This window comes from Oryctolagus cuniculus, chromosome 4 (genome assembly GCF_051225735.1).
Source record: "Oryctolagus cuniculus isolate XC-2025 breed Fujian yellow rabbit chromosome 4, ASM5122573v1, whole genome shotgun sequence".
NCBI lineage: Eukaryota > Metazoa > Chordata > Mammalia > Lagomorpha > Leporidae > Oryctolagus > Oryctolagus cuniculus.
In genome coordinates this window covers 77,980,992-77,999,132 of record NC_142870.1, presented here as the reverse complement: position 1 = coordinate 77,999,132, position 18,141 = coordinate 77,980,992, and the positions used below count along the sequence as shown (strand labels likewise).

At 37.9% G+C, this 18,141-nt stretch overlaps 1 protein-coding gene across 14 annotated transcripts in view; it reads left to right on the top strand.

Moving 5' to 3' along the window:
- IQCB1 (IQ motif containing B1) overlaps positions 1 to 18,141 on the top strand; it is a 59,325-nt gene that overhangs the window by 1,802 nt on the left and 39,382 nt on the right. For 6 of the 14 annotated variants that reach the window (XR_016233134.1, XR_016233135.1, XM_008266849.5 and 3 more), the window contains 5 exons: positions 3,580 to 3,691; positions 3,907 to 4,069; positions 7,348 to 7,477; positions 12,940 to 13,033; positions 17,555 to 17,654. Coding sequence is in view for 7 of the 14 variants with exons in the window: in XM_008266849.5 (XP_008265071.1) it covers positions 3,592 to 3,691; positions 3,907 to 4,069; positions 7,348 to 7,477; positions 12,940 to 13,033; positions 17,555 to 17,654 (587 nt within the window). In the remaining 7 variants the exon portion in view is untranslated. Of the gene's footprint in view, positions 1 to 3,579; positions 3,692 to 3,906; positions 4,070 to 7,347; positions 7,478 to 12,939; positions 13,034 to 16,660; positions 17,655 to 18,141 lie in introns of all 14 variants that reach the window. The other 8 variants (XM_089331780.1, XM_089331777.1, XM_089331781.1 and 5 more) reach the window with 4 other exon arrangements.

Here is an 18,141-nt window from a genome sequence, read left to right as displayed (position 1 = left end):
ATTTTTTTTAAAGATTTATTTTATTTATTTTAAAGAGGGAGAGAAAAGGGTCTTCAATCCCCTAATCACTCCCCAGCGGCTGCAATGGCCAGAGCTGAACCCATCTGAAGCCAGGAGCGAGGAGGTTTTTTGAGTCTCCCATGTGGGTGCAGGGGCCCAAAGACTTGGTCTGTCCTCTGCTACTTTCCCAGGTGCATTAGCAGTTAGCTGGATTGGAATATGGGATGCCAGCACCATAGGTTGGGGCTTTAACCCACTGTACTGCGTCACAGCGCCGCCTCCCGCTTATGCCCCCCTCCTTCTACATTTTAAGACTATCACTAGTGTATCCCCTTTCTTCTTCTTTTTTTTTTTTTAGACTTCCTTCTCTTCTAAATTTTGAATTATTCTAGGAGATAGGAATTGATAGTTTGTTTATGTATAAGAAAACCGGTTCAGAGAAACCCAATTTTTTTTTTTTTTTTTTGCCTATGGTCTGCATTCTTATCATGTCTGTCACCCATTTAGCACTTGAACATATTTTGTGTATGTATGTACACATATTTGCTTTTCTTTTCCAATCAGAACATTAGCAGGAAGTCTGTCCTATATAAAAATCTTTGAGATCCTTTTATCTACCATACTGCTTTATACATATTTGGTGATGATATTTTAGTAATGTTTTATTATGGTAGCCATGATATCAAGAAGAATGTTTGAAGTCTGCTTTAAAATGCTTCTAACCAGAAATCTGGGAAAAAGTTCAAGAAATTGAATTTCAGAATGCTGGAGGCTTATTCATTTATTCATCCTTTCACCATGTATTTATTAAGTACCTACCATATACCTGGCACCTGTCTAGCCACTGAGGCTATAGTAGTAAATGAAAATTAAGACAGCCACTACAAAAGGTAGATTTACCTTACCTTCTGGTGTGAATTTTCTCTAAATATATACTAAAATGAATTATGTTGGACTAACACAAAATTAAATACACAGACAAAATAGAATCCAAAAATATATCCTCTGTGTGTATGTATACTTAATGTATGAAAATATGGCATTTCACATGGTTTGTGTTGTGTCTATTCATGACCAGTTACCTCAGGAATTTATTAATTCTTTGTGCATTTGTCCTTTTTTAACCAGTCTGTAACCTCCTCTAACTCAGAAAATACAGTTGAATTCCTTTCTCAAACCATTCATGGGTATAAATATAAGAAAAACCACAGAAACACTAAAAAACTTGATGTGTTTTAGCTCTTGGGGTAGACAGGATCTTCTAAGTGTGATACAAAAGGCTGAAGTGGAGAGGAAAAGCTTGTTATATTTGCATAAAAGTTATAAAACTAGGAGTGAGCATTTAATTTGGTAGTTGAGATACATTCCATACATAGTACCTGGATTAAATTCCTAGCTGCAAGTCCTGACTCCAGCTTCCTGCTAATGTAAACTTTGAGAAGCAGCAGTGATGGCTCAAGTAATTGGGTTCCTGCAACCCACATGGGAGACCTGGATTGTGCTCCCAGCATCTGGCTCGGGCCTCAGGCCCAACCCCAGGTGTTGCGGTTATGTGTGGACTGAACCAGCCAATAGCAACTCTGTCTGCCTCTATGCCTCTCAAATTAAATAAAAGCTCATATTCATAAGTGAAAAGCTTAAAAAAGAATACAACAAGCCAATAAAAAAAGGTTAAGGGATATGAATAGAAAATATATAGAAGAAAAAATGAGGGGCAGGCATAGTGGATTAAGTCACACACTGCCTGTGGCACCAGCATCCCAAATGGGTACCAGTTCAATTCCCAGCTGCTGCACTTCTGATCTAGCACTCGGTTAATGTGCCTAGGAAAGTGGCAGAGGATGACCCAAGCATTTGGGCCCCTGCATCCAAGTGGGAGACCTGGAAGGAGCTCCTGGCTTTGGCCTGGCCCAGCCTTTGCTGTTGTGGCTCTTTGGGGAGTGAACCAGCAGACGGAAGATCACCCTCTCTGTTTCCCTCTCTGTGTAACTCTGCCTTTCAAATAAATAATAATAATAATAAAAAGAAAAAGTGGCCAGTGATCATAAAATGTGCCTGACTTACCTGATACTCAAAGAAATACAAATTAAAACAAGATCATACCATCTTTCATTTAGCAAATGAAATGTGAAAGTTAACATTAAGTATTTAAAAAGTGCAGTAAAATGAGAATCGTCATATTTTGGTAGAAGTATAAACTGGAACAATCACTTTGGAGTAAAACTGATTCTACTTGAAATTTAAAATATATATATCCTATGACCCAATATCAAGGGAAATTCATCCTATATAAATTCTGTCATGATTGCATAAAGATGCATACATCAATATTCATTGTAGCATTGCTTAATGCTAACGTTAACCTGAATGACCTCAAATAACGGCGAGGTTTGAATATATCTTGATGCACCTTTATAAAGGAAACATAGTGTAATTTAACCATTGGAAAGAATGAGATTATTATGTGTTCTCTTTTGCAATGTTTTGGGCTTCCCATTGACCAGGTATTATCTATTAATGATTTATATTTTTCTTAATGAGATGATTTATTGTGTGATGGCCAACTCTTCAATATAAAGGATGAACCATAGTGCTAGTTGTGAAGAATAATAGTTGTAAAAAGTGAGAGGCTGGAGCCACGGCTCACTAGGCTAATCCTCTGCTTGCGGCGCTGGCACCCCAAATTCTAGTCCCAGTTGGGGCGCCGGTTCTGTCCTGGTTCCTCTTCCAGTCCAGCTCTCTGCTGTGGCCTGGAAAGGCAGTGGAGGATGGCCCAAGTCCTTGGGCCCTGCACCCGTGTGGGAGACCAGGAGGAAGTACCTGGCTCCTGGCTTCGGATCGGCGCAGCACGCCGGCCGTAGCGGCCGTTTGCGGGGGTGAACCAACGGAAGGAAGACGTTTCTCTCTGTCTCTCTCACTGTCTAACTCTGCCTGTCAAAAAAAGAAAAAAGTGAGAAGTAGGATATTTGGGAATATGATTTGTATTATTATTTTACATAGGAGGGAATATAGTATTTAAAACCATAGACTTTGGAGTCAAACTGATTTGATTTAATTTGTCACCACATGCTGTTAGAATCATGACAGATTTTTTGGTTTAACCTACTATGCCACAGCACCAGCCCCTTAACTGACATCTTAACCACCAGGCTAGACACCTGCCCCAGTGACTAGAATTTTTATTGAAAGATGGGTCACTGCTATGGTTTGGATCTGGTTTGTCCCTCAATGGTTAATGTATTGGAAACTGCCCCGGTGTGATGGTGTTAAGAGAGTGGGACTTTTTTGGGTGGGGTTTAGTATGAAATAAATAGGTCATTTGGGAGGCTGTCTTCAGAAGGGATTATTGTTCTTTGTGGACCCTGGTTAGTCCTCATTACAGGGTTGTTACAAAAGAGCAAGCCTGGGACAGGAATTGTGGTACAGTACGTTAAACTGCCATTATTTCCACTATTTCCCAAGATGTGATAAAAATTTACTCTTCTCTTTTCAAATAAGGCAAGAAAAGCTATCTTCATTTATGTAACAAACATTATTTAGGTAATGAATACTTTATTCTCTATTCTGTTAAAAATGTAGGTTGTATAAGAAATGAAGCCAACAGGTACAGACCCAAGGATTTTATCTCTAGCTGCTGAAGTTGCAAAAAGTCCTGAGCAGAATGTTCCTGTTATATTGTTGAAGTTAAAAGGTAAGAAAATCATTTTGTGATTGTGTAATGTGGTTTAAATAAAAAATAATTTCATCATTGTTACAACTTCTCATTTGTCCAGAGAAATCTATACTATAACAGTGATAATGCTTTACCTTTTAATTATTTTTAATGGTTAGTCAACATATAAAAATACAAGTAGATTTTGGATATATTGAACAAAAATAAGTATATCTTATTTCTCTTTGCCTTAGAAATAATAAATGACACACCTTTAGGAAGCTCAGAATTGAAGAAAATCAAACAAGATATATATTGTTATGACCTCATTCAGTATTGCCTTTTGGTCCTTAGTCAAGATTGCTCTCGAATCCAGGGTGGTTGGACTACAATTTCCCAGCTTACACAGATATTAAGGTAAAATTAAGCAATAAATCTGCTTGTTCTTGAGGGATGTAGTTATTCTGATTTTCAGAATTTACTTCTATCTTTATCTGCTTAACAAGTATTGGAAACCTGCTGTGGTGCTTTGATTGTACTTTTCCTTTGTACAATATGCTATTGTTCATATTTCTATTTGCAACTGACTCTCAGATTTCCTTCCATAAGCTTCATGAGGATCGTGATCCTTTCTTTTGTTGAATAAGTATCTAATATACTCTTTGCTGAGAAATATTTGAAGAAATAAAGAAAGTCACTGGCTTTGTACTTCAGAACTTAAAATAGAGATAGAAAATCATGTAATTGTATGATACAAGGCAAAATGAAATAGGTGCTAAAGTGAAAGTGCTATAGGAGAAGCGATATCAAAGCTATTTTATTGACACATCCTATCATTAAAATTTAGGAGCAGCATTTACTTTTTTACTGCTATGCTAAAAATTATAGAAAAAAGATTACAATCACTTTTTAAAAGAAGGCAGTAAAATCAGATGTTTTTAATGCCTAAACCACTTCCTGATTAAATAACTGAAAGAATGCATTTATTAAATAAATGTTAGCCTGCTTTTTCCTTGTTTAAACAAGCTATTTGATTTTTAATGAACTATACCCCACTGAAGGGGTTTGTCATATTTACACTATGGCTTATATCCTAACTTTCTAAACTGCTTATTCCTACTTTATTACTAAAGGCCAAATTTAAAATATATTGTTAAAACCATTAATAAATGGATTTTTTTATATTTTAGTTTTTAAATGAATGATTTCCTTCAATAAATAAAGCCTTATGTTTTTGTTTTGATTAAATATGCTAACTCTTGACAACATTGTTCAAGCTAGACTTTCTGGGATGGGATTCAAGCAAGTTCTCATGTTTGTGAATGCACAAATAAATATAATTTTATATGTTAGTACTCTAAATCAAAATAGTTCCTTTTAAATAATTAACATTAGGAACTAAAGAGAAAAGAAAAATTGATACATGTGCACATTACCCCTATTAACTTTAGAAATCAAAGTACCTGGGCCGGTGATGTGGTGTGGTGGGTAGAGTCACCACCTGCAATGCCAGCATCCTGTGTGGGTGCCAATTCAAGTTCTAGCTGCTCCATTTCTGATCCAGCTCTCTGCCGGTGTGCCTGGGAGAGCAGCAGAAAATGCCCCAAGTATTTGGGCCCCAACCCCATGTAGGAGACCCAGGGGAGACTCCTGGTTTTGGTCTGGCCCAGCCCTGGCTGATGCAGTTATTTGAGGAGTGAACCACAGGATGGAAGACGTCTCTCTTGCTTTGTTTCTCTCTCTCTGTTGTTCTGCCCTTCAAATAAATAAAATCTTTAATAAAAAAAGTACAAACAAAAAAATACTTGATTCATGTGAATTATGCCAGTTACGTTTTTAGCGTGCTCCATATATATTCATCAGTTATCAATATCCGCACATTTTGTTGAAAAGACCCAAACGGGTCAGCATTAGATCACAGTTGATAAGCTGCCACCTGTGATGCTGGCATCCTGTGTGAGCACCAGTTCAGGTTTTGGCTGCTGCACTTCTGATACAACTCCCTGTGGATGTGCCTGGGAAGACAGCAGAGAATGGCTCAAGTACTTGGGTTCCTGCCATCCACATCAGAGATCCAGATGGAGTTCCTCCAGGCATCTGTCAGTCTGGCTTCTTTCCAGCCCCAGCAATTGTGACCATTTGAGGAGTGAACCAGCAGATGGAAGATAGATCCATAGATATCTCTCTGCCTCTGTCTCTCCTCCTCTCTCTCTAACTCTGCCTTCCAAATCTTTTAAAGCAGTGATAAAAAATTACTTAAAAAGCAATACTTACCCATATGAGTACCACCTGCTTTTGGGCTGAGGGCTCTTTTTGGTATTAGTCTATACTAATATTCTTTATTGGGTAAGCGTTTACCATAGCTGTTAAAATGCTGATTAAATTCTTCATATTCTGTATCAGAGTACCTGGGTTCAAGGCCCAGCTCTCGATCCTGACTCCAGCTTCCTGTTGATGCAGACCCTGGGAGGCAGTGGTGGTGGTTAGGAAGTTCTGGCCACCCAGTGCTGGAGACCTGGGTTGAGTTCTCAGCTCCTGACTTAGTCCTGGCTCAGTACAGCTGTTGAGGGTGTTTTCAGAGTAAGCCAGTAGATGAGAGTGCTTTCACTGCTCACTTTCCCTGTCTGGCAAATAAATTTAAAAGCTTTAAAAATTTTTTTAAATGACTGAGACTTCTGAATATATTTGACTCATATCCAGGGAGTAACTTTTATATGTCGTTTCAAGAGGGCATATTTCTCTAAATGAAATTCTCTCCTTTAATATGTATAGCAAAGTGTTCCTAGTGAGTTATATTTTTGCTGTTTTCCCTTCTGATAATATGGAATATGCAGATGTGCAGATCTTACAAAAGTGTATCTATTGGAAAGTCAAACTGGTGTAAAATTAGAGCTTTTGATTTCTTTCTCTGTGCCTTGAAGACTAATCCTACCCTGGGTAAGGGGTGTTTTTTGCTCTTGAAGGTCTAAGTACATCAGTTAACACAAATATTGTTCATGAATTAAACTCTGAAGGCTGCTGGCGTCATGGCTCACTTGGCCTATCCTCCACCTGCGGCACCAGCACCCCGGGTTCTAGTCCCGGTTGGGGTGCTGGATTCTGTCCCGGTTGCTTTCAGTCCAGCTTTTTGCTGTGGCCCAGGAAGGCAGTGGAGGATGGCCCAAGTGTTTGGGCCCTGCACCCGCATGGGAGACCAGGAGGAAGCACCTGACTCCTGGCTTCAGATCAGTGCAGTGCGCCGGCCGTAGCAGCCATTTGGGGAGTGAACCAATGGAAAAGGAAGACTTTTCTCTCTATCTCTCTCTCTCACTGTCTAACTCTGCCTGTCAAAAAAAAAAAAAAAAAAAAAAAAAAAAAAAAAAAAAAACCCTCTGAAGGCATTCTAAGGTTTTAGAATGGCTACAGTCAATTCACTCAAAACTTGACTGGCTTCTCTTTATTGTGAGTCAAATGTCTTTTGTTTCCTGAAGTACTTGTAGGTCTTCTGTACATGTGAATTCTGGACCTAAGTATAAGAAAGGCCTACGCCATAGTCTACTGTTTGAGAAAGTTCTTAGACCAGTTTTCCAAGAAAAGTTCTTCATTGGCCTGGCAACCAGGTTGATTCTAAAAGGTCCTATTATGATACAATCTCTGTAAAAGCTTGAATATTTAACTGAAATTTATAATGAACACAAATTTGTAATTTATTTCAGCCATTGCTGTGTGGGCTTAGAACCTGGAGAAGATGCAGAGGAATTTTATAAGGAATTACTTCCATCAGCTACAGAAAATTTTCTAATTTTGGGAAGACGATTGCAAACATGTTTTATCAATGCAGCTAAGGTATGTGTGTGTGTTTATTTAGTGCTTTGTAGACAAATCATTTTAATTTTCAGGGATGCAGTATTTGGCTAAAAGTATATAGAACAATGGGTTTTAGCTTTTTTAAAGTTACAACCCCAAAAATCATCTCTACATTTGAAAATTTTTAAATGGTAGCTAAAGCATACTGTATAACTTTCCAAAGGATCTGCCTTACTACTCAACTTTCAACATAAGCCATAAATACTTATATCCATAGCATTCCTAAAACACACTTTCTGCTTTAATTATTAGTAGAGGAAAGTACATTCTCCAGGCCCAGGACTTTTGTGAGTAGTTTGTGAGGACTTTTATGAGTAGTGAACATGAGCTGGCGCCGCGGTTCAATAGGCTAATCCTCCGCCTGTGGTGCTGGCACACCGGGTTCTAGTCCCGGTCGGGGTGCCGGATTCTGTCCTGGTTGCTCCTCTTCCAGGCCAGCTCTTTGCTGTGGCCCGGGAGGGCAATGGAGGATGGCCCAAGTGCTTGGGCCCTGAACCCGCATGGGAGACCAGGAGAAGCACCTGGCTCCTGGCTTCAGATCAGCGCAGTTCGCTGACCGCAGCAGCCATTGGAGGGTGAACCAACCGTAAAAGGAAGACCTTTCTCTCTGTCTCTCTCTCTCACTGTCCACTCTGCCTGTTAAAAAAAATGAAAAAATGAGTAGTGAACATGGAGTAAATATCAGTTTTCTATTTAATTTTTCAAATCTCTAGTTAAAAATTTTTAAAGATAAGCATTTGGTGTAGCAGTTAAGATGCAGCTTGGGACTCCCTCATCCCCTATTGGAGTGCTTAGATTTGGTCCTATCTCTACTTCTGATTCCAGCTTCCTGCTTATACACAACCTTCAGGGCAGCAGGTGATGACTTAAGTGGGTATCTGCCATCCATGTGGAAGACCTGGATTGAGTTCCTTGCTCCTGGCTTTGGCCTGGCCCAGTCCCAGCCATGGTGTGCATTTGGGGAGGAAACTATTAGATACAAAGGCATGCACTTGCATGTGCTCTCTTGCTCTCTCAAATAAGTATAAGTAAATAAATTTTAAAAAATTAAAATACCATAGACTGAGTGGCTTCTAAAACAGGCACTTATTTATTGCAGTTCTAGAGTCTGGGGAGTCCAAGATCAAGGTGATTACAGTTTGGTTCTTGAGGCCACTCTGTTTGCTCATGTTACTTTGTTTGTGGGAGTACAGGAATGAGGGGAGCTGTCCTATCTGTCCTATCTGCCGCCTCTTATAAGAGCACTGATTCTGTCATGAGGATGTCGTTCTCTTGACCTCATCTAAACATCAGTGTAATGACCTAGCACCATACCACCTCCAAATATCACATGGGGGTTAGAGCTTCAACATACGAATTTTGATGGACACAAACGGTCCATAACAGTCACTATCTTAAGTTCCATTTTAGGTGCTTTGAGTATATAAAGAGTAAATTTAAGAAACTCCTGGGCTAATAAAGTAGACAAAATCTTGTATTATTTTGGTTTTGTGTGGTTTTTTTAAGATTGATTTATTTATTTGAAATTCAGAATTACAGAGAGGCAGAGACAGAGAGAGAGAGAGAGAGAGAGGCACTACAGGCGGCAGCTTTACCTGCCGTGCCACAGAGTGAAATTGAATGGGAAATACAACAATATGAACAACATGTTAGTTTGATTATAAGAAATTGTTGGCAGATTTAACGCCGTGGTAGAACATATGATTTCCATATCATAGGTCACAGATTCTACTTCTGACATCTCCATTGCTATTTTGAGGGACACTAACACTAAATATTTTCATATTTGCTAGATTTAGTTTATTTAGTTTTATTTATTTAGGTCACCTGAAGGAACATGAGCTATGAGAGATTGTGTTTGACTTGATTTTTTTAACCAGCTGTACTATAAACTAACTCTAGAGCGTTTAGGCAAATCACTTTATTTCATTGTACCTCATTTTCCTCTTTTGTAAAATGATTTCTGTCTCATCAACAGCCCAGGCCATTACATAAAGTTTATCTTCTCATCAAAACATGTCTATTTAATATTTTCCTTTATGAGCAGTAATAATTATTTCTTTTATATAGTATATGTTAATGTATTATGTAATATATATTATGTTGACATTGCTATAGTTTTGTATATTATGTGTAATGTAATTGTTACATACAATTATATATACAAATTGTAATATATATATTTAAAGATCTATTTGTTTTTATTTGAAAGGCAAAGTTACAGAGAGAGAAAAGGAGAGGGAGGGAGAGGGAGAGAGCTTTCATCCACTGGCTCACTCCCCAAATGACCACAATGGCTGGAGCTGGGCCAGTCCAAGTGGGTGCAAGGGGCCCAAGGACTTGGGCCATCCTCTGCTGCTCTCCCACGCACATTAACAGGGAGCAGGATAGGAAATGGAGCAGCCAGGACATGAACCATTTGGGATAGCAGCATTGTAGTCAGAGGCTTTACCTGCTACAACAAAGCACTATATATTATAATATATTATAATTGTTATATGCAGTTAAATATTCTCTAAAATGTTTGATATCAGAGATATTTCTTATTTTGGAGTTTTTCAGATTTTGGAAAACAAGTATTTGCATAGACTTTACTGGTTAAACATCCATAATCTCCAAAGCCAAGAAGAAAATGTGTATAGAATATCTAATATCTGTGTGTGTGTGTGTGTATGTATACTAGGGGATAAAAAATGTGTATGGGGCTAGCGCTGTGGTATAGCAGGTAAAGCTGCCACCTGTGGTGCCAGCATCCAACATGGGCACCGGTTCCAGTCCTGACTGCTCCACTTCCGTCCAATCAAGCTCCCTGCTAATGTGCCTGGGAAAGCGGTGAATGATGGCCCAAGCCCTTGGGCTCCTGTGACCCACATGGGAGATCCAGATGAAGCTCATGGCTTTGGCCTTGTCCAGCCCTGGCTATTGCACCATTTGGGGAATGAACCAGCAGATGGAAGATGCATCTCTCTCTGCCTCTGCTTTGTAACTCTGACTTTCAAATAAATAAACAAATATTTAAAAAAAAAATACCTATGTGAGTATTTGAAGTATTGTAAGGATAAGTCTTGTTAACCTGTGTTGGGAACCATTTATGGATAACATTATCAAACGGGCTTTTTTGTTGTTGTTTTAAAAATTTGCTTATTTATTTGAAAGGCAGCACATCATGATTTTGAACAACCCTTGTCTTGACTATTGAGGAACAATGTTTTTTGTTTTTGTTTTTTCTTCATACTGTTTGTTGAACTCTCTACTTAGTATAGGGTTAATCTTATGAGTATAGAGTTAACTGAAAATAGATCTTTGTATAAAATAAGAATGGGAGCCGGCGCCGCGGCTCACTAGGCTAATCCTCCACCTAGCGGCGCCGGCACACCGGGTTCTAGTGCCGGTCGGGCCGCTGGATTCTCTCCCAGTTGCCCCTCTTCCAGGCCAGCTCTCTGCTGTGGCCCGGGAAGGCAGTGGAGGATGGCCCAAGTGCTTGGGCCCTGCACCCCATGGGAGACCAGGAGAAGCACCTGGCTCCTGCCTTCGGATCAGTGCGGTGCCGTGGCGGCCTTTGGAGGGTGAACCAATGGCAAAAAGGAAGACCTTTCTCTCTGTCTCTCTCTCTCACTGTCCACTCTGCCTGTCAAAAAAAAAATTAAAAATAAATAAATAAACCTTTAAAAAAAAATAAGAATGGGAGTAGGAAAGGGAGGAGAAAGAAGGGTGGGAGTATGGGCAGGAGGGAGGGTGAATTTGTATTTATGAAATGCATGAAGTTTGTATTCCTTAAATAAAATTTTAAAAATTTAAAAAAAAAGGCACATCAGAGAGGGAAAGACAGATCTTTGATCTACTTGTTCACTCTCCTAATGGCTACAGCAGCCAATGCTGGGCCATTCTGAACCCAGGAACCAAGAACTCTATCCCAGTCTCCCACATGGGTGGCAAGGGCCTAAACACTTGGTCTATCATCCACTTCCTTCCCAAGTGCTTTAGCAAAGAGCTGGATGGGAAGCAGAGCAGCCAGGACTCAATCCAACATCCCGATATGGGATATCTGAGTCCCAAATGGCGACTTGACGTACTGCATCACACCACTGGCTCCTATTTAAAGGGCTTTTTAAGAAAAGTGGTGTCAGGGTGCCAGATTCTGTCCCGGTTGCTCCTCTTCCAGGCCAGCTCTCTGTTCTGGCCCGGGAGTGCAGTGGAGGATGGCCCAAGTCCTTGGGCCCTGCACCCGCATGGAAGACCAGGAGAAGCACCTGGCTCCTGGCTTTGGATCAGTGCGGTGCGCCGGCCACAGCGGCCATTGGAGGGTGAATCAATGGAAAAAGAAGACCTTTCTCTCTGTCTCTCTCTCACTGTCCATTCTGCCTGTCCAAAAAAAAAAAAAAAAAAAAAAAAAGGAAATAAGAAGTATAAGACTATTGTTTTAAATTAGCAGCAGTGAAGAATTGCTATCCCCTTTCTGACATGTCTTTGGGTAACACTGGTAAAGTCAGTTTACTGAACCAAATTTTATATCTGAAGTGACTTTTTTTTTTGGTGGTGTTTTTTTCAGTATTTAAGTCAGCACCTATCTATCCCTGTACTAGAATAATAGAAAATCCTTTCATTATTATAGAGAATAATCATGGCAATCATATTTTTACTATTGTCATTGATACTGTTCTACTACAGTATGTTTCAGACATAAAGTGGTCTTTATACACCTTTCCATAATTTACATAAATGACAAAATTGTAAGTGGAATCTGTGCTTCTTATTTCCCATTGTAACACTTTAATCTAGGCTGATTTCTTACTCTACGTTCCAGAAAGGAAGAACTGGGAAAAAAATAATTTGTTTACTGATAAAATGTTAATTGTGTCCGAACTATTTGAGACACTGAGTTCATCATGGAGCACTAAATGACATGACCTCTGCCCCTAAAAAGTCATAGAGTGGAAACTAGAACTGAAGTGAACTATTAATAATACCTTACATGTGGACACCTATATTTGCATATTGTAGTGGCTTTCAACTCTGACTTTATAACCAAATCACCACCTGATTTCGTGAAAATAACAGATGTTCAGACTTTATCTTTGGAGATTCAGATTCAGTATATTTGGATTAAATCATGTATGTAATTTAAAAAGCTCCACAGGTGATTCTGATACATAGCAAGTGTTAAGAAATCCTAGTGTTTCAACTTGTATTCTTATGCCATTTATAGTCTTTTATTTTTCTGGATAACAACTATTTTTAGTAGGTTAATAGGTAGCGTGTTAGTCTCCTTTAGCCACTGGCTTTACAAATTAAACTAAAACCTGTATAATTACGTAACTCCCAAACAGCTAAGTTAGATCTGGAAACCAGATTCTCTGACTCACCAGAGAGGTTTTTTTTTTTTTTTTTCCTTATAAAAATAAGTTACAGAAAAGTAAATTTGGTTTTTCTTGTGTGTTAAGGGTGAAGAAAAGGATGAATTACTACACATTTTCCAAATTCTGACTGATTCTCTCTTCTGGCTATTGGGAGGCCATGTTCAACTCATACAGAACGGTAAGAGAAAAGATCTTAATGTGACTGATAGTTACTGTAGAGTCAACTGCTAACAGTTCAGTATTTTTTCTAAAAATAAATTCCTCATAAACCATACTATGGCCACAGTGAAACAAAACCATGTTGAAATAATGCCATAATTTAAAAAGCCAATTCCAAATTTGAGCTTTAAATTGTCAACATTGACAATATGAATATTATATCAAGAGAAATATTGCTAAAATATAACTTTCTTGGGGCTGGCATTGTGGTGCAGCAAATTAAGCCACTGCCTATTATGCCAGCATCCCGTATGGGCACTGGTATGGGTCCCAGCTGGTCTACTTCTGATCCAGTTCCCTGATAATGTACCTGGAAAAGAAGAGGAAAATGACCCAAGCACTTGTGTCCCTGCTACCAACATGGGAGACCCAGATGGAGTTGCAGGCTCCTTGCTTTGGCCTGGCCTAGCCCTGGCCATTGTGACCATTTGGGGAATGAATCAATGGACAGAAAATTGTTCTTTATTTCTCTTTTCCTTGTCACCCTGCCTTTCAAATAAATCTTTAAAAAAGTACATAAATTATGTCTCCCCTTACATTTTACTGTTTCATAAATCTCAGATAATTTTAGTAGATCTGATCATTTGCACAGCTTAATCCAGAAAAACAGTTTTTACATTTCAAATATTACAGTTAGTGCTTTAGATCTATTGTGAGAGAAATCCCTATATACAGAGTAAATATGATTTAACTCATAAGCCTATCCATCCAACTTAAGAATAAGCTTTCATATGATGACGTTTTACATTTTTTTGGTTAAATAGTTCTTTAAACTGGGAACTTTTAATAACATTTTTTCTGTAATGGGAACTTAATAGGTAATGGTTTTCAAAAAGGAAGTATTTAGACATGTTACTTAACTATATAGATATAACTAAAAGTGTGAAAAATTTGATTTGACATAAATGCAATACTATAGGGATGTTTTTTAAAGGAAACAATACTTTGATGCTTTATTTTTACCTCTTTTTCTCTTCAGAATCATACATGCACTAAAAATCAAATAATTCAATAAGGATATTTAAGAAAAATACCTAACTCTTACACCCACTCTTATTTCCCATATTCCAAATGTAGCCACTTTCAATTAGTATAACTAACACTTTTGGTCAGTGATATCGATATAGCTAAGTAACATGTCTAAATGCTTCCTTTTTAAAAACCATTACTATTAATTTCCCATTATAGAACAAATATTAAAAGTTCTGAGTTTAAAGAGCTATTTAACCACAAATATTAAAGCATTTAGGATTATGGATACAAAAGACCTAGTAAAAAGAGACAGAGTATTTGATTAGTGTTTTAAAAATACAATATTCCTTTGGAAAACAATAATATAACAAAAAGGATAATGTTTCTTGAGTTAATCTATATGTTTAAAATATTTACAGATGAGAACAGTGTTGTGGCACAGTGGGTTAAATCGTGCTTGTGATGACAGCATCCAATATTGGAGTGCTGGTTTTAGTCCCAATGACTCTGCTTCTAACCCGGCTCCCTGCTAATGTGCCTAGGAAGGCAGGAGATGGTGGCCCACTTTGTTCTTTCTCTCTTTTTTCCTTGTCACCCTGCCTTTCAAATAAATGAATCTTTTAAAAAAGTACATAAATTATGTCTCCCCTTACCCTGCCATCCATGTGGGATACTAGATGGAGTTCCTGGGTCCTGACTTCAGCTTGGCCCAGACTTAACTATTGCTGCCATCTGGGGAGTGAACGATCCTCTCCCTCCCCCACACTCTCTCCCTCCGCCTTCCCCTTCCCCTACCCCTCTCGTGAACAATTTTCTCTCTTTCTTTCTTCCCCTCCATCTCTGCCTCGCTTTCCCTCTCCCCGTCCTCCCTCCCTCTCTACTTTCCTCCCTCCCTTAAGCTCTGCCCTTCAAGTAGTAAATAACAATAAATAAATAAATATGTTTAAAAATAAAATATCCATGGATTAGATGATGGTTGGGATACCTGCATCCTATACTAGAGTGCCTGGGTTCAAGTCCCAGCTCTGCTCCCTATTCCAGCTTCCTGCTAATGAGTACCCAAAGAGGCTCAAGTAGCTAGGTCCTTGCTATTCATGTAAAAGATATAGATTGAGTTTCCTACTTCCAGCTTCAGTCTTGCAAAGCCCCAGCTATTGCAAGCATTTGAGGAGTGAAGCAATAAATGGGAGCTTTGTGTCTGTCTTTCTGCCTCTCAACTTAATTAAAATATCTATAAGGTAGCTATGAAAACTAAGTTAAATCATTGTAAAATTTATATGCAAATACAAATAGGCACATCAAAAATGGCATTTCCAACAGCTTTTTTTCTTTAAAAGGAATCAAGTCCTTGGACAAATGGCTGACTATTGGCCTGGAGTAGAAAGTATACAAGGAGAGCTTCAGTGTCTGGACTGTCAAATATAAGGGAAGCCAGCAAAATCTATTAGGAGATTATGGAAAGGATTCAGGGTCTTCTACTAGCCACATACAGGAAATTATGAACAGTAATAAGGATAATAAATGCAGTAGATTGAAGATGCCAAATATAGTAAGATGCCAAAACAGTCACCATTGGTGTAGGCTAGGGATCAACAAGATTGGCCAGGAATTAATTTTTGTTAAGATTTGCACAAATGCTATCCTGTCTGCTCTTAGGTTTGTTTAAAATTTTCATTATGAAAAATTTAAATAAACAGGTAAAGTGTTGGTTTTTGTTTGGAGGAGTGGTGGCAGGAAAGTAGAACTTACTCTATCAAGTTACTTGCCTACAGTTGAAAAACAGCAGGGGCCCCCCAAATTAATTATATGGTAATATATTATGAGACAATATAAAAAATAAAAAATAAAATGGGGAGCCAATGTGGTGATGCAGAGGGTTAAGCTGCCACTTGCAGTGCTGGTATCCTATATCTGAGTGTTAGTGAAGTACTGGTTACTCTGCTTCTAATCCAACTTCTTGCTAATGTGCCTGGGCCCCTGGGCTAATGACTTGGATCCTGCCACTCATGTGGGAGAACCAAATGGAGTTACTAGCTTCTGGCTTTGGCCTGGCCCACTGTGGCTGTTGCAGGCATTTGGGGAGTGAAGGGAAGTAGAGGGAAGATCTCTTTCTGTGTCTCTGTTGTCTCTTTTTCTCTCTGTTGCTCTGCCTTTCAAATAAATAAATAAATCTTTCAAACAATAATAAAATGGAATGACTTTAATAAATTATTTTAGTGTAAATGTTTCCAATAAATAAAAACATATTCAAAGTTAATTCAAGAGATATTAATAATATACTACTAATAATAATGGCAAATATACTTATTCTAGCTACAGGGAAGAGTTTTTTTTTACTAAGGTAATAAAAAATAGAAATATTTAATAATTATTTTTCTAAATTGTTACACATTTAAAAAATGGATCAGGTGAAATATTAGACTTCATAAAAAGAACGAAAAATAGAATTTTGGTATCAGAGAAATCGTATTTATTCTCTCAGAGATAGAAATAGGAAAGGAATAATTGTAGTGTACACAGCACTAGCTTACCATCATAACTGATATTAAAATTCTGCTTAGTTAGTGGAGAAGGGAATAGACAATGATATTTATTGAAAATATACTCTGTTCAGGGGCTGGCGCTGTGGCACAGCGGGTTAAAGCCCTGGCCTGAAGTGCTGGCATCCCATATGGGTGCCGGTTCTAGTCCCGGCTGCTCCACTTCTGATCCAGCTCTCTGCTGTGGCCTGGGAAAGCAGTAGAAGATGGCCCAAGTCCTTGGGCCCCTGCACCCACGTGGGAGACCCAGAAGAAGCTCCTGGCTCCTGGCTCCGGATTGGCCATCTGGGGAGTGAACCAGCGGATGGAAGACCTCTCTTTCTGTCTCTACTTCTCTCTGCAACTCTGTCTTTCAAATAAATAAAATATAAAAAAAGAAAATATACTCTGTTCTAGGACACATTAGCCCATGTGATAACTGTTATTGCAGATGAAGAAATGGAAGTTCTGAGAGATTAAACAACTTAGAAAAAAATCCAATTCCACGTCATAAGAACTGCTTAGAATCTAAAAATTGTAACTAATCAAAGCAAAAAGATTGTACTTAATGTTTTCATTATTGTTTAAAATATTATGTAGCAAAATTATTTTTCAAGAACTTGACAATTGATAGTTATCCATGATATAATTGCCTTAATATTCTGTCACAGCCATGGGAAATTTGGTTTTATTTACTGAAATTCATAGGTAGAAAAAGAATTCAAACTAGGATATATTATTTTACTTGAAATTTAAAGAGAAAAATAATAAATTCTTAGCTTGACTATAACTATTCATAAAAGTGGGATGACTGTTATTTATAGCTGTTTAAGATTTCTGCATCTTAAAATCATCTTTTTTTAGGCTACATAAAGCCAAGAAGTTTAACAGAAATGGTCACACTTTGATGTGGTTTAAAAAGAATAAAATCCCATTTTTGTTATCATAGAATCTTTGCTTTAATTTTCCTCCTTTTTTTCTTCCTTTAGTACTACAAAGTGATCATTTCTTACACTTACTGCAAACTGACAATGTTCAAATAGGAGCTACACTTATGACTCTGCTACAGAATATACTACTGATCAACAGGTGACTTGGTTTTATAAAATGTTACTGATTTTTATTTTTTACCAGAAACATTACCAATTTTCTAATTTTGCTAAAAATCAATTGTATGTGATTTTTCAATGACACAAAAGCTCTCTTGCCATTGTCTTTCAGGAAACATTAATATATGCATTACAAAAGATGAGAAATTTATTATCAAGTTGGTATCTTATCTCAGAGGTTAACAAGATTTTAGGTAAAATCTCAGGCTTAACAAAGACAGTCTGTCATATCTAAGAAAAATATTGTAACACAATAAAAAATGCTTAATCAGTGTTTATTAGTAAGCATCAAGCTCAGTATTGTGATAGGTATATTAAAGAAATAATAGTTCCACAGATCAAAATGGAAAGTTAGTGTACACATAGTTGGAATAATTCATTATTTCAGTTCAGAATGAGTATGGCTTTATTAAGCAGCTACTGTATACTAAGTATTATACTTGTCATTACATGTACAAAATTGAATA